This window comes from Bombina bombina, chromosome 3 (assembly GCF_027579735.1).
Source record: "Bombina bombina isolate aBomBom1 chromosome 3, aBomBom1.pri, whole genome shotgun sequence".
NCBI classification, from domain to species: domain Eukaryota; kingdom Metazoa; phylum Chordata; class Amphibia; order Anura; family Bombinatoridae; genus Bombina; species Bombina bombina.
In genome coordinates, this window is record NC_069501.1 from 959,940,802 (window position 1) to 959,957,068 (window position 16,267).

At 38.7% G+C, this 16,267-nt stretch overlaps 1 protein-coding gene across 4 annotated transcripts in view; it reads right to left on the bottom strand.

The window, feature by feature from the left end:
• RUBCNL (rubicon like autophagy enhancer) overlaps positions 1 to 16,267 on the bottom strand; it is a 103,898-nt gene that overhangs the window by 68,472 nt on the left and 19,159 nt on the right. For 2 of the 4 annotated variants that reach the window (XM_053708011.1, XM_053708009.1), the window contains 2 exons: positions 4,761 to 4,845; positions 3,989 to 4,642 (listed from right to left, as the gene is read on the bottom strand). In XM_053708011.1, coding sequence (XP_053563986.1) covers positions 3,989 to 4,642; positions 4,761 to 4,833 — 727 coding nt within the window. In that variant the 5' untranslated portion in view covers positions 4,834 to 4,845. Of the gene's footprint in view, positions 1 to 3,988; positions 4,646 to 4,760; positions 4,846 to 16,267 lie in introns of all 4 variants that reach the window. The other 2 variants (XM_053708010.1, XM_053708008.1) reach the window with 1 other exon arrangement.

A 16,267-nucleotide genomic window follows, 5' to 3' on the forward strand; every position in this document is an offset into this window, starting at 1 on the left:
AAAGTTTAAGTGTAAAATCCTTTTAACGTGCATTCGTTTGTGATTGGTTAGCAAGGTTCCTTTGGTTTTGGGGGACAGGAAATCAGTCAAAGGGACAGTCAAGTCCCAAAGAAACTATCATTTTTCAAATAGGACATGTTATTTAAAACAACTTTCCAATTTACTTTTATCAACAATTTTGATTTGTTCTCTTGGTATTCTAGTTGAAAGCAAACCTAGGAAGGCACATATGATAATTTCTAAGCCCTTGAAGGCCGCCTCTTATTTGCTTTTCACAGCAGGGGAGAGCAAGCTCATGTAGGCCATATAGATAGCATTGTGATCACGCCCGTGGCAGACACTGCACTAATTGGCTAAAATGCAAGTCAATAGATAATAACTAAAAGTCATGTGATTAGGGGCGGTCAGAAGATGCTTAGATACAAGATAGTCACAGAAGTAAAAAGTGTATTAATATAACAGTGTTGGTTATGCAAAACTGGGGAATGGGTAATAAAGGGATTATCTATCTTTTTAAACAACAAAAATTCTGATGTTGACTGTCCCTAAACGTATAGAAGACCATACTCATTTGACAAAATAAAGCTGTATTGATCATTGATAAATTCTACCCAGATATAAAGGGACATTATCATACAGATTGCAATTTGTATTTAAAATTACACGTTTCCCAGTTTTGCATAACCAACATGGTTATATTAATACATTTTTCACCTCTCATTACCTTATATCCAAGCCTCTGCAGACTGCCCCCTTATTTTAGGTCTTTCGGCAGATTTGCATTTTAGCCAATCAGTGCTGACTCATAAAAACTCCACAGGAGTGAGCACAATGTTATCTATATGACATCAACTAGCTCTGTCTAGCTGTGAAAAAAAACCCTGTTAAAATGCACTGAGATAAGAGGCGGCCTTCCAGGGCTTAGTAATTAGCATATGAGCCTACCTAGGTTTAGCTTTTTCAACAAAGTATACCAAAGAAACAAAGTAAATTTGATGATAAAAGTAAATTGGAAAGTGGTTTAAAAATTGCATGGCCTATCTGAATCATGAAAGTTTAATTTTGACTAGGACTGTCCCTTTAAGTTCATAAAGACAAAAACAAATACAAAAATGTATCGATTTAGGAAAGACAACCTCAAAAGATGAATTTCTTTAAAATAAAAATGCTTACATTTTAGCTTCAAGCAGCCAGCAATCTCAGCTGTGTTTTTTTCCCCCCTTTTAGTTTTGACAAAACAGCCAATCAGAAGAACAGCAGATGCTACTGTACACTACGGTACCTCCACTATACACAAAGGGGGCGATTTATCAAGCTGAGGCGGACACGGGCACATATACGCGCCCCTGTCCGCCGCAGCTCGCCTCTGGCGGGCTGAACTCCGCTGGCGGAATATCTAGCACTGCACACGAGCGCTATTTTGCGCTCACGTGCAATCCCGCCCCCCTGCCCATGAACAGCCTATCACGGGCAGGCAGAAACTGTCAATCACCCTAATCGGACTAGACCGCGGAGATTGTTTTTTTTAGAAGTGGCAAAACGTTAGGAAAGCAGCGGTCTGATGACCTCTGCTTGTTAAATACGGCGTCCAGGTTCTCTTGTGAGAATCTGCAGCCGTAGGTGCTCAAAGGCTGGCAAAAGCCTTTGATAAATCGACCCCTAAGGGTCTAGCTGCATATATCTGCACAGCCAAGCCTGTATATATTATATTTAATAGCCTCCGCAGAACAACTCTTGATTTTGTTTATATCCCCCCCCCCTTTTTTTTTTTTTTTTTTTTTAATAAATTATGAAAAAGTTAAAGGGACACTAAACCCAATTTTTTTTTCTTTCATGATTCAGATAGAGCATGGCATTTTAAGCACCTTTCTAATTTACTCCTATTATCAATTTCTCTCTTCTCTTGCTATCTTTATTATAAAAGCAGGAATGTAAATCTTAGCAGCCAGCCATTTTAGGTTCAGCACCATGGATAGAGCTTGCTTATTGGAGGCTTACATTTACCCACCAATAAGCAAGCATAACCCAGGTTCTCAACCAAAAATGGTCCGGCTCCTATGCATCACATAACTGCTTTCTAAATAAAGATAGCAAGAGAATGAAGAAAAATTGATAATAGCAGTAAATTAGAAAGTTGCTTAAAATTGCGTGCTCTATCTGAATCATGAATTAAAAAAAAAAATTGGGTTTTGTGTCCCTTTAAAGTGATGGTAAATCCTTGTGTTTGTTGTATTTACCATCACTAAAAATCAAGGGGTGTCATTGATCAAACGTGTACAAAAGGGTGCTAAACTCTGAACCAATAACAGTGCAAGCATACAGAAACCTGCCAGCTGACATGCACAGCTATTGGTTTAGAGGTGCAAACATCGCCTCATTGAAGGAGATCGTTGTGCCGTGGGCAGCCGTAGCCGCTGAATTTAGCAATGTGCAACGGCAAAGAAAGGGTGAGTTTAGCACCATTTTGTACACGTTTGATCAATGAAACTACCCATAATTTTTAATGATGGTAAAATACATCTACATATTTTTCTCAGACTAATCTTTTCTTTGAATGCATTAATCTAACATTTAATGTCCCTTTAAATGGATATTTTCCCCCTTTAAATGTGTTGCCAATGGTCCATTTTACCTGTATTTCATGCTTTGCAAACAGCTCCTTTAAACTTTGCTTGTAATAGCTATTTTTGCCTGTTGTATCAACACCTTTACTTAAAATATGAGTAACAAATATTTTCTCTGTAGAAAAGCTATGTAAAAATAAGACATAGCACCAATTAATCTCACAGTTATGGGTATGAGGAAGAGAGATTTTGTACATAAACTAGTTGCTAATTATAACTGGGGAGCTGAATATAAAAAGCATTTAAATGCCTGACATAAATAACATTAGCAGATCTGCTTTACTTGCAGACTCAGCCCATTGTTATCTACAAATATAAAACATGAAGGAACAATTTACCATATATTTAATACACTTCCGTAGGTATAACAAGTCATTTGGAACACATTAAGAGGAAACGGATTTTATAGTACAGTTTTTTTTTCTGCAGACTCTCTGAGAAGGTTTTGTATTTGAATGCTGGTGCACGATGTACAAACAGAGTGTTAAATAATTGTCTTTTTTACTAGGCAATTCTACTGCACTGAGTGGTCCCAATTTTTTAGGCTGATCTAAGAACTAGCCAATAGGAATTATATGTTAGGATTTGTAAAGTCTAATGAAGCATTGATGGAGATTTCTTATTACAACTAGGCATGCTGGCCTAGGTCTTATAACCACTTGTGAGTACAGGATGATAATCTTTCCTCTTACTCAGAACCCAATGCATTATTGTCTAGTGTCAGAATGAGAAGAGAAAAAGAACACGCACCAACATATGTACTGTATGGGAGCAATTCTCTCCTACATACAACAAACAAGGCACACAAATAACACCCTTATTTTGAAAAAGCGGATAACAATGTTTCAAAAGATGGTCTTGTGGCCCTTGAAGTAACAGGTCATCCGTATGTAGGCTATAATCAGAGTACTACATATAAGCATTAAAAGTAGCTTGGCTTTGCTTTTAAAGGAAGGGTGAAATGGTTTGTAAAACAATCAACAAAAAGGTTTTACGGTGGTTTATTCCCGATTTGCAAAGTCAAACACATTGTGAAAGGAAAGTGCTTTACAACCATTTTATAGGCAGATATTTTGCAATTCAATATGCATGTGCTGAGATAAAATTATTGATATTTGTTTCAATATCCCTCTAACATTAAGTTGATATGATTGTGAGTTTAGCAGATAAGCTCTCTATATCTACAACATATGAGACTGCTACACCAGTCACTAAACAAAACTGGTGAATAACCGGTACTTATACTGGGGGACTGGCTGGTGCCAACTTCTGATGACTTACACAGCAGTACAGAAGTAGTTACCCTCTTATGGTTTCAGAGGTACAATACACAAAGACTAACACACAATGTATTAACTACTCACCATTATGAATGTTGGAATAGGACTGTGATCGCCTGCAAGAAGATTTGGCATCTTCAGCTTTATACAATACAGAGTCTGACGTTTCAGCACGTAAGGGCAATGTAAGTACCTCTGAAGTGACTCTTGACAAGGTGTCATCAGAATTTAAACTGTAGTTAGAAAGGTTTGGGGTAGAAAACCTTCTCAAGTCCCTTTGAAAGCAAGTCAGGGGAAAATTCATTTGTGAGGTGACCACAGGACCAGTTAGAGCTACTTCTGTGCAGACTTCACAAACTGGTTGTGGTGAACTATCCCGAGTCCTAGTTTTAAGTGCATCTTTCATATGTCCCAAAGAAATGGGTGGTTCCTTTGTGTTAAGAGAGACAGACAGTGGGGTTTCCCAAGATGCTTTGCTTCTGTTAAACCGAATGTCATTTTGGGCACAGGTGATGAGTGGAACACAGTCTGAATCGTTGTCCAAGTCACTACTGCAGCTACTGTCCTCAGAATTTTCTTCATCACTGTCTTGGTAGTCTGTATTTATTATTATCTTTGATTTTATTCCATTTGATAGGTTTAAAACAGATGCCAGTATTTCTTTGATAGCCGTAGTGCTGTCTGGGTAAGAGCCACAGTTCCCACCTAAGCCAATGACGGCCGGCCTAGGCAGCTCATCTGCTTGAAGAAGAAAAAATGGGTCACAAAACACAAGCAAACACCCTCTCACAACTCATAAAACTAGCAGTTAATAATACAATTATAGAAATACTATAGAAATGTACAAACTAAATACCTGCAGGAAAGTTGACAGTAGTGATTCTTGGGAACATGTTCACAGGAGAATTTGGGGAAGCCATAGTCTTCATTTCACAATAGCTCTGAAAAAAGAAATGGTGATATATCCAAATATGCACAGACAGAAAATAAACTTATCATTGTTTGAAAAACTGGAGTTATTTCAACTTCCTCTGTATTACATGGAAGTGACTTTTGTTAACGCATTATACATTGTTAATGGAAAAATAAAAAAAAAATCAGCATTTAGCTTAAAGGGACAGTAAAAACACAGAGATGCTATATAAAATGTTTGTGTAAGAAAATCACTTTTCATTATTTTGTACCTGAAAAGTGAACTTGAAAAGCTCCATACTGACTTCAAGACTAACCCTGCCACACATTTTTTCCTAATTGGCTTTAGCTGATAATTGAAAAACAATGTACTTTATTTTTCCCTCATGTACAGTCATACTATTTCATGTGTCATAAAGTTGGTATAAAGCATTTTTTTAAATAAAGGGTTTTATCCGATTCTCAAACCTGCATCACTCTAGCATAATCTTCAGGTTACTTATTGTTATGACATCTAACGACATGACTGGAAATCCCCTTTACTATCTAGATAAGATGGAACATGTTCAACTTTGCATATCTGTACTTGCAGTTGTGTTTATCTATGAATAAAATATAGTTCTAAAACAACGTAAAAGAAAAATGAGGGGGGGGGGGGAATAAAATATTAGATTATTAAATGTGTATGTATGGATGGATGGATGTGTGTGTGTTTGTGGAACCAGCAAATTACAGACCTTGTTACTACAGCATGTGGGGGCGGGGGGTAAACAGTGTCACTATACAGTACCACTATATACAGTACGGGGGACTGGACCATGTCACAGACTACTGTGGTCACTCTATAAAGTACTGGGGCAAGTAGGGTCAGGCCAGCTATCTCACCAGCAGATTACAGACTGTGTCACTGACTCACTATATACAGTACTGGTGGGTTAAAAAGTGTCACTACGTACAGTAATAGGGGGTCAGACCATCTCACAGACTGGGCACAGGTTACTTCCTTTTGCAGACATGTAATCGGATTCACATATTTTTTTCTTTTGTTAAACGTTAAAAAAAAAAAAAAAAAAGTATCAAATTCATTTTGGGGGGGGGGCTTCTTAGATTCTTGCACCTGGGCCCTGTGGTTTCTAGTTATACCTCTGGCTGCGCAAACCAGGACCCATAAATCTAACAGCTAGAGGTTATTTCTGAGATGCTAGTGGTGCCTGGATTTTCTATCATTGTTTTGAAGTTATTATGGAGGAAATAAATTTTGAATTTATATGTCCAATTGTTTTTTTATCATTTCTCTCTCAAACTGCGACAACTATGAAAACAGAACATAATTAAAAACATAAGATACTGAAATAACTTTAATAATGATGACTGAGCTTCAGTGTACACTAAGGCAGGGCTTGACAAACACGAACTACTGGCTGCTAGAATTTTATCCTCGACTCCTAACTTTTTGGGTTAATCTATATATCTATATATAAGAATACTACTGTCTGGCTCCTAAATTGTAAACTGATTTGTGGAGTCCTGCATTTAGGATTATAAAAACAAGTACCAGCCAAAATAAAGTAATTACAAGATAGTTCTCCTGTCTTACTATAGAACACTGGTTTTTAAATCTGTCCCCAAGCCTCCCCAACAGGCCAGGTTTTCATGATTACCTTAGACGAGAGCAGGTAAAATAACCATGTTTATTAATTAGCTGATTATTTTACCTGTGTTCTAGTTCAGATATCCACAACATGTGTCCTGAGGACAGGTTTGAAAACCAGTGCTATAGAATAACCTATAAGCCAAATCTGAAAATTTTTAGAACTAAAATCACCTTTTTTGCTGCAGTTTTTCAGTAGCCAATCTAAGTTTAAATCTGCATAAAAAAGGCTAACCATGGTTATTAGTATAAAGTGCATTGTTTGCAGTTATCTTGTAAAAAAAGACTATTAGGGGAAGATACATATAGAGTTAGTCCTGAGAAGTCTGGGGTTTGCTTTTTCAGAGCAAAATTACATGAAAAAGGGTGGGGGGGGGTAATAAAAAGGTAATTGCAGAGCTGTTTAACTATGCATAACTAAATTTGTATTAAAAAAAACTCAAGCTGTTACTGCCCTTATGAGTCTAAAAAAAAAAAAAAAAAAAAAAACTACAAAAAAGGGAAGTGTTGTCTAACACATATTGAAACTGTTCTGTTTTCCGTCTCTAGATCGTTGAACAGATGCTTTACTTTTTGCAACATAATATACAAAAGTTTATCCCAATTAAAGGGACAGTCTACACCAGAATTTTTATTGCTTTAAAAAGATAGATAGATAATGCCTTTATTACACATTCCCCAGTTTTGCATAACCAACACAGTTATATTTATATACTTTTTACTTTTGTGATTACCTTGTATCTAAGCCTCTGCAAACTGCCCCTTTATTTCAGTTATTTTGAAAGACTAGCAGTTTAGCCAATCAGTGCTAGCTCCCAGATAACACTGTGCTCATGCACGTGAAGTTATCTATATGAAAAACATGAACACCCTCTAGTGGTGAAAAACTGTTAAAATGCATTCTGAAAAGAGGTCGCCTTCAAGGTCTAAGAAATTAGCATATGAACCTCCTAGGTTAAGCTTTCAACTAAGAATACCAAGAGAACAAAGCAAAATTGGTGATAAAAGTAAATTGGAAAAATTTTAAAAATTACATGCTCTATCTGAATCATGAAAGTTTATTTTGGACTAGACTGTCCTTTTAAGAGAAGTGCAGCATTATGACAGGGTTAGCTGCAACAAAATGCAAACAAGTGGCTGCGTTTTGTGGCATATGCATATATCTGCTAACAGCAACTGCCTCTCCACTTAGTAAGGACTACACTCAAGTCAATAAAAAATAAAATTAGAGATCGTAAATTCAAAATTTATTATAATTAAGATACAGCATGCAATTTTAATCAGCTTTCCAATGTTCTTCTGCACGTTGTAGTGTAAAATTCCCGCCTTAATGTGATGATCAACTCTCCTTATAACCTGCAGGAGTGTACTAAATGGCTTGAAAATAGCCCCTTTACCTGTAGTTTGCCATAATAGAATAGGGGATGGTTTTAATAAGCAAAAAACAGCTACTTCAAGTACAAAAACAAACAAAGAGGAATGAATTCCCATACAAAATGCTTGTTTGTGAATAACTGATCTTATTGTATTAGAGGACTGACAGGGACGGATTTGTGGAAAGGAACAATACTTCACACGCTGGAAGTGTAGTGAAACCCAAGTTCCAAAATGGCAGCACCCACAATTAAAGGTAGGTGCATGAAATTTATTTAGTGTATATCTAACCCAGGAACAAAAAAAAAAAAAAAAAAACACCCACCCCATACCACAAATACATTACTTGCTATACAGTATTTTATATTATAAACATCTGTATTGCCAATAGTTATGGCAAGACGAGACACAGGATGTGTTAAATCCCAAGTCTGACACAAGATGCCAAGGTCCTAACCAACAGAAACCTCCTTGAAGAATCAGGTAGTATGAACCAGGACGGACTAGTTCCTAGACGGTAATCTATACCGTACAGAAACCTTTAGGTACACAATTGCCTCTGTCTGGCAAAGTCGCATTCGTAAACAAAAACAGGGATATTCATTTAGTTTTCACAAAACGAATAACTGAACGAATGCATAAATACTTCTCTCTAGTGCACAGGAGAGCTACACTAATCCGTACACTTCTGCACAATAGAAGCCTTGGGATCCGCCGTGCTAAGCCTCCTAGTAGTGCGGCCCAGGCTCTGTGAAGAAGGGTTGGGATTAGTGCGGCTAGAGGTTAACTTCCCCCGTAGTAGCAAAAGAACATTTACATTCATGTAACGAAAACAAAATGTCCCCCAAATATTATTCAGTTATTGTTTAGTTTTATGAAACGAATACTGAATAGTGCAGCAGATGAATGTTCTGAAAAACACATTGTTTTTCAATAACCAAACTCCACCCACTATTTACCTTATTTGGAGGAGCCAGTCTGGGCTTTAGTCAGCAGACAACAAGGCTACACTGGCATAGAGTTAATATAAAAAAGTACTCTATTGTTCAGTTTTCCCCTGTTAAAGCCAATTATTGAGATATGTAGTAGGGTTAGCAAGTAGAAACTTCTTAATTTTCAGAGCTAAATTACATGAAAAGGTAGCAAAATAAATAATGCAAATATATTGCCATGTTGTTTCATTATGCATTACTAATAGATCTGTGCATTTGTGCAAAATGTTCCATAACGAAAAAAGTAGTAACAGTCACATTTGTCTCTTAAGGGACGCAATAATTCTTGTGAAAGTGCAAATCTAGATCACATATCTAAACATTAATTTTTAACAGTACACTTTACCTTTTAAATACAAAGTATTTCTAGATACTTGTTGTACCAGCTTCAGAGTATAAAATGTATTATAAATTGTTCCTATATTTTTTGTAAATGAAATATCTGCATTTGCGTGCAATGCAATCACTACACCATTGAGGAGAAAAAAAAAAAAAAAAAACTATGGGTGGAACAGTAACGTAAGGTAGAGCGTTAGGGTGGAACCGTTGTGTGAATCCACCTCCCACCCTTACCCAGTATGTTTTGGAGGACAGGTGGCAATACTTCCTCAAAGTGCTGCATAATCATTGGTGTAACTTCTAGTAAAAAATAAAAATGTGATCTTTGCATCCAGTCGTGCTTAGACAAGATCCTTTATAGTTGTGTCCAAGTTCTAACTAAAATAATAATACAATTATGCGTATCCTGGTGTAGATTATTTTAGATAAAGAGTCAATGTGTTCAGGATGGTGACTACAAGACAAAGAGTAATTATTTTTAAAACCTAAATAAAAGATCCTAGACGTTTATGTATTCAGAGGTTCCAGATACATCAGAATGCGGCAGCCCTTCGTGCTGGTCGGCTATTTGCGGAGAAGAATTTATACTTGTGAATCAGCAACACACTAAAACCGGTGCATATCCAGACTTTAGTGTGCTGGTTTCACAAGTATACATTTGGCTCCAAAAATAGCAGACCGGCACAAAGCGCACCTTCTTCTGCATTCAGAGGTATCCAAAACCTCGGAATCCACACAACCTTTCATGATTGAGAGACCACACAACTTTAAAACATCTTTCCAGTTTACTGCCATTATCTAAATGTGCACATCTTTTTATAGTCACTTTCTGAGGCCCCAACTCCTACTACACAGAATATATATATGCATTTTGTGATTGGCTGATCACTGTCACATGATAGAGGGGGAACTAAAATTTGTGAGGAAAAAAAAAAAAAAAAACTACATCTACTAATTAGAAATTTAGATTAAAGGGACAGTAAACTCAAAATGAAACTTTCATGATTCAGATAGAGCATGCAATTTTAAACAACTTTCCAATTTACTTCTATTGTCAAATTGGCTTGGTTTTTTTTATATCTTTTATTGAAGAGTAAAACTAGGTAGGCTCATAAGAGCTCAGGAGTGTGCACGTGTCTTTGGTACTCTATGGCAGCAATGTTTTGCAACATTTGTAGCTTTGTGATACAATGTTGCAAAACACTGCTGCCATACAGTACTAAAGACACGTGCACACCCGAGCCTACCTAGTTTTACTCTTCAATAAAAGATATCAAGAGAACAAAGTCAATTTGATAACAGAAGTAAATTGGAAAGTTGTTTAAAATCGCATGCTCTATCCGAATTATGAAAGTTTAATATTGGATTTTACTGTCCCTTTAAGTGCTATTGCACTGTCTTTATTATGCAAATATATTTCATTTCATGGTCCTTTAATGAATAAAAATAGCACAATGGCAAATGTGAAAGGTTTTTGTTATTCTTCACTGAGTTATCTCCTATAATTCTTTTCAACTTATTTCCAAAAAATGATAAAGGCTTATCTGCTTAACAGAAAACCTCCTGAATCTGCAAAATACTGGTGTTGCTACATGGAGGGAGGATTAACGCAAGTGTATGAGCAGTTCCGTTTATTTAAAGAGAGATCAACAAAAAAAGGGAATGTAAGCAACTAATTCCTTCCCTTTGTTAGCCAACCAGCACAGAGATGACATCATCTCCACATGACAGCGGCTCAGAAAGTTCACTGTAAGCCACCAGCAATTATCTAAAGAAACATGTCATGGTCACTGTTTCTATGTTTAGCAGATAATGAAAACTAAAGCAAATATTTAAAGAGCTAAGAAAAAAATATTTTTTTGGAAAAAAATTGTTGAAAACAAACATTTCTTATCATCGACCAAGGTACACTACGCTGTATGTGTATGTAGATATCTAAATTCAAATAAACAATTTACACGTAGACACATGCAAAAGAAAAGAAAGAAAAAAAGTATACAGAGCAATATAACAATTAAGGTCCAAAATAAAGTTTGGAACTTGATAACTTTACCCCCCCCCTTCTTCTGTGATCGTAGAAGGGGTACTATTAAAAAAAAAAAAAAAAAAAAGGGACACTCCAGTTAAAAACAAATTATGCTTACCTGAAAATTTTCTTTTCTTCAGATGTAATGAGTCCACAGCTGCATTCATTACTTTTGGGAATTCAGAACCTGGCCACCAGGAGGAGGCAAAGACACCCCAGCCAAAGGCTCAAATACCCCTCCCACTTCCCTCATCCCCCAGTCATTCTGCCGAGGAACAAGGAACAGTAGAAGAAATATCAGGATGGAAAAGGTGCCAAAAAAAAAAAAAAAAAAAAGAGAGAGATGCCCCACAGAAATAAATACGAGTGAGGAACTGTGGAATCTTTCCATCTGAAGAAAATTATCAGGTAAGCATAATTTCTGTTTTTCTTTATAAATGGAAAGAGTCCACAGCTGCATTCATTAGTTTTGGGAAAATACCCAAGCTATAGAGGACACTGAATGCAAAAACGGGAGGGCACAAGAGGCGGCCAATTTTGAGGGCACCAGGCCTGAAAACCCCTACCCAACAACATCCTGCTTCGTCCAAAGCCGAGAACAACCTTGAAACAAGAAGGAAAAGGCCCAAGGACCCTGACCGCAGATAGTCCACAAGCCTTGCTAGAGACTGGAGGAACTAGACTTGACCGAGTTAACATTCTCCAGGAAACACCGTCGCCCAGCAGTCGGTCTCCAAACACCACGCCCCTTACTAAAGAAAAAGGAACAAGCTACCGTATTCTTCCACAAAGAAAGAAAAAAAAAAAAAAAAAAAAAAAACACTGAGAAAACATGTGTGATTGTAAAGCACGGCTAATCCCCCTTAAGGGACTCAAGGCGCTGCTCAACTTATCAACCTCAAAAGGAAGAAGGCCAAGTAGACCTCACCGGGGATCGAACTTGCAACCCTCGGTTTGCTACAGTGCAGAGTAGCCACAGTGCATTAGTATGCTGAGCTAGGCTGTCCAGCTAGCCTAAGGAAATCCAGACCAACAGACCCATCAGTCTCATAGAAACAAGGGGAGTCAATGCCCAGACCCCAGAAATACAGAAACTACGGGATAAGGCCGTGAGTCTGAAACAGAGGATCTTCCCTTAACACCGTGCAAACACACTCTAGAAAGCAACTGAAGAAGAAGGTCCCCAAGTCACAAAAAGGTAGCTTAGAATACCGAAATATTCAGAAACTAAATCTAATGCTGCAAGCTCAAGTAGGTCTGACAAACACCTTAAGCAAAAACACTGCATGCTGCAATTATGTAAAAATGACTGAAACTTAAATACTTGCCAGGCAAACAGTTGAAGATAGGAACCTTTAGATTGCTAAGTATCCACCAACCAGCGGATAACGTCGCAGGCTAAGAGCCGCCAGTCCTTCCCACAAACCTTTAACATGGAGAAAGGAGAAACCTCAAGAGGCTTACCGTGCCTCAAATGATCCGAGGATGAATTTAGCAGAGCAACAGATCTCAGATCCTGCTCCAACACCGAACCAGACAAAGCGACAGGCATGTCTGATTAATGGGGGGCAGAAAGACCCCAACCACAAGCCTCCAGGGAATGGAAAGAAAAGGGGGGACTCACCCACCCCAATAGAGCTCGGGTGCCAACCCAAACCTCTCCTCCAAAATAAGGCACTCCCAAGGAGAACGCCCTGGGACCTGGAACAGAGAAATGTGCAATAGATTTGTAGGAAGACCTGTCACAGCTCTCTTAGACAGTCTCTACATACAAAGGTAAAATTCCAACAGGTGGAAAAGAGCCCACAGAGCAGCAGATGCTGCCTGCTACAGGAATAAGCCACCTGATCAAACCTCCTACACATAGGGCAGGACAAAGACCCTCCAGAGAGAGAGAAAACCCTAGCTCATAAGGAAGACCAACTAACCCCTCAAAAGGGAAGGGCACAGATAAGAACAGCGTATATGTCCACAAGATATGAAGCTATAGTATGATCAAAAAACCATCCAGACACCACTGTTGACCCAACAGAGAGAAAAAAATTCCCCATAAAAAAGGAGCACACTCCGTCCGAAGGACAAGTCAGGCATTAAAGTTTATAACCAGTACCGAAGGTGGATGTGAACTCTGGCCTTCCTGCTTGCAAGCCCAATGAGCTAGCCCCTATGTCGCAACATAGGGTCCCTGAAAAAAACTGGGTCGTCCCGAACCAGTCCACAGGATCATAAGTCTCCAGACATCCAAGAAGGAGCCAAGATAAGAACCCGGGACCCAGACTCGTCCTAGAACGAATGACACCCCCAGGGAACACAAGATACTCCGTCTGAAGCAATCAGACTCACAGGGGATGAGAACCAGGAATCCCGGAGAACGGGTACAGGACTTAATCTTAATTCCCAGACCAAAGGGAAGAGAACACCCTTAGCCGGAGGTCAACACCCCCTGCTAGGCCGCGACAAAGTCACGCAATTTCTCTAGAGCCCAAAGGCCCCAAGGGCAACACTAAAGGAAATGAGAACGAGAACAGACTCAACCGAAAGAGAGTAGAAAGAAATGCTAGTCTCCATAATCCTTTCAGATTAATTTTCCAGAGGACCACACGGAAGGGAGAAGAATGCAAAGCATCCCGAACCCAGGCTGAAAATCATCCCCTAAGTAAAAAGCTTGGGGGAAAGAAAAGAAAAAAGAAAAGAAAAAAGAAAAGAAGAGAAAAGTAAAGGAAAGGAAAAAGAAAAGAAAAGAAAAAAGGAAAAACACCTCCTATCTCCCCTGATATGGAGATGGCTAACTCCCAAAGGAAGACAGAGACTCACGGCCTTCACTTCCTATTTAAGCAGCCAAAGCCGCCAGAAAAAAAAAAACGGACAAAGTCCAGAAAGTCTCGACCCAAAGGAAGAGAACCTCTAAAAAAGTAACAAAGTCCTAAAAAGGACACTTCCAAAGAGACCATGAAAGGCAAAACCGTAAGAACGGCGGTATGAAGGACCTAAATTCTCCAACCCACAACGGGAAGGAACACTCTAGTGCATGGAAAAAAAAAAAAAAAAAAATCGGAAATGACTGAGCATGTCCCGGCCCACTAGCTTGAAAGGCGAATGAGGACTGAACCAATCCCCCATGCCCCTAAGCAACCTCCGACCCTCAAGTCCTCTCAGGATGCTAGTTGAAGCTTGTAAAATAAAAGTAAACAACACAAATCACATTGTTATCACTAGGCACCCTCACCGGACCAACCAGACATAGAAAGGTGCCACGTGACTGAACTAGGCCTCAAAAGACAGAAGGATTTGTACCCAGTCAGGGCCAGCCTGAATCCAAAGGCCCCAGCACTGTCAAGGCCACAGAGTCTCCCCCGAGATGGGAGGGATAAAGAACAAGTCAGACAGACTTTTGTAAATAGTGTGACCACAAAATTGTGAGTATCAATTCCAGAGAAGACCAGCCCCGACGGTTGAGCCCCTGAGGCCTCAGGGGCAGTCGCTCCCCTGGAGGGCTGAACGGACCAGGTGATCCCACGCCTGACGAGCCCCGGTTAACGGAATAAGGACAATATCATAAGCACACTCCCGGGAGATGCACCAGCGCCAAAGATATTGCCATGCAGAACAGCGTCGTAACCTCTGGTGGGAACAGGACACACTCCCTAGAAGGATAAGTAGTGTTTGAGTTACCTGCATGTGTAGTAAGAGTTGGTGGTAGGGAATTTGTCTCATGAGAAATAGAATCCCCAGAGGCGGATGGCTCAGTGGGCTCCCGATTCCCCGATCCCGAGGAACAGAGCACTCTAAAAATGGCATTCGGAACATAACTGATGGGCATGTATCACCCGGGCCAATTCATATTCTTAGCAAAAAGTAGAGAGTCTGAATCAGAGATATCCGTCTCCAAAAAAAAAATAAAAAAAAAATAAATAAATATATATCAGAATCCTCCATAACTGGGATGTTGAATAAAACAAAAATGGAACAATAGGAAAAATCTAAATAGCACCTTAAACCCCTAATGGCTGGGGCACTCACCACCTCCAGAGAACCAGACACCAGCGGACCAGGATTTCTCCATCGCCACACGGTCAGGAATGCGGAAATGGAGAGCCAAAAATGTAGACGAAAGGCAAAGAATGACTGGGGGATGAGAGAAGTGGGAGGGGTATTTGAACCGTTGGCTGGGGTGTCTATGCCTCCTCCTGGTGGCCAGGTTCTGAATTCCCAAAAGTAATGAATGCAGCTGTGGACTCTTTCCATTTATGAAGAAAATTTAACTTTCATGATTTAGATAGAGCATGCAATTTTTAACAACTTCACAATTTACTGCCATTAACAAAGTGTTCAGTGTTTTTATATTTACACTTTGAGTCACCAGCTCCTACTGAGCATGTGCAAGAATTCACAGGTTAAAACGTATATATATTTGAGATTGGCTGATGGCCGTCACATGATATAGGAGTGGAAAGAGACATAACTCCTTTAAAGTCCAGACTAAGTGCTGCTGCATTGTCTTTTTATCATGCATGTGTTAATTATGCAAATATACTGTATTTACTGGTCCTTTAAAATGGTACTGATTACAAATTTCTACTGCAAGAATTGAAGCATTGTATCACCACAAGTAATCTTCATCACAAACCCAGTTTATTGTGTGCAAAGGAACAAGAAACCACCAATTAAATAAGTGTTGTGTATTAGAACAAAGCCAAATATAAAGCAATTGAAATGTTTATCCATGATAAAGAAGAAAAAGGAATGAGTTGGCTTATACTTTTTATTTATTTTTTTACATTCTGAATTGGGCAATTGCGAGTTTTCTAAATAAAAAAAAAAAAAAATCTGGCATAAAATTATGCTACTTTTTTTTTATTTTTTTAAGGGATATAGGAGTGATTAACGTTAACGCATAATTATTAATTGTATTTACTTTACAATAAAAAAGTGTTTCCTATGGAGGAGAACACTTTCGGCAATACAATTGCTAGTCTACAAACTGTGCGTGCATACTAGTGGTTCAATTTCTCCACAAGTAAGAAAAGTATAAAAGAAGGGGGGGGGAAACAGGGGGACAACTTGGGTGT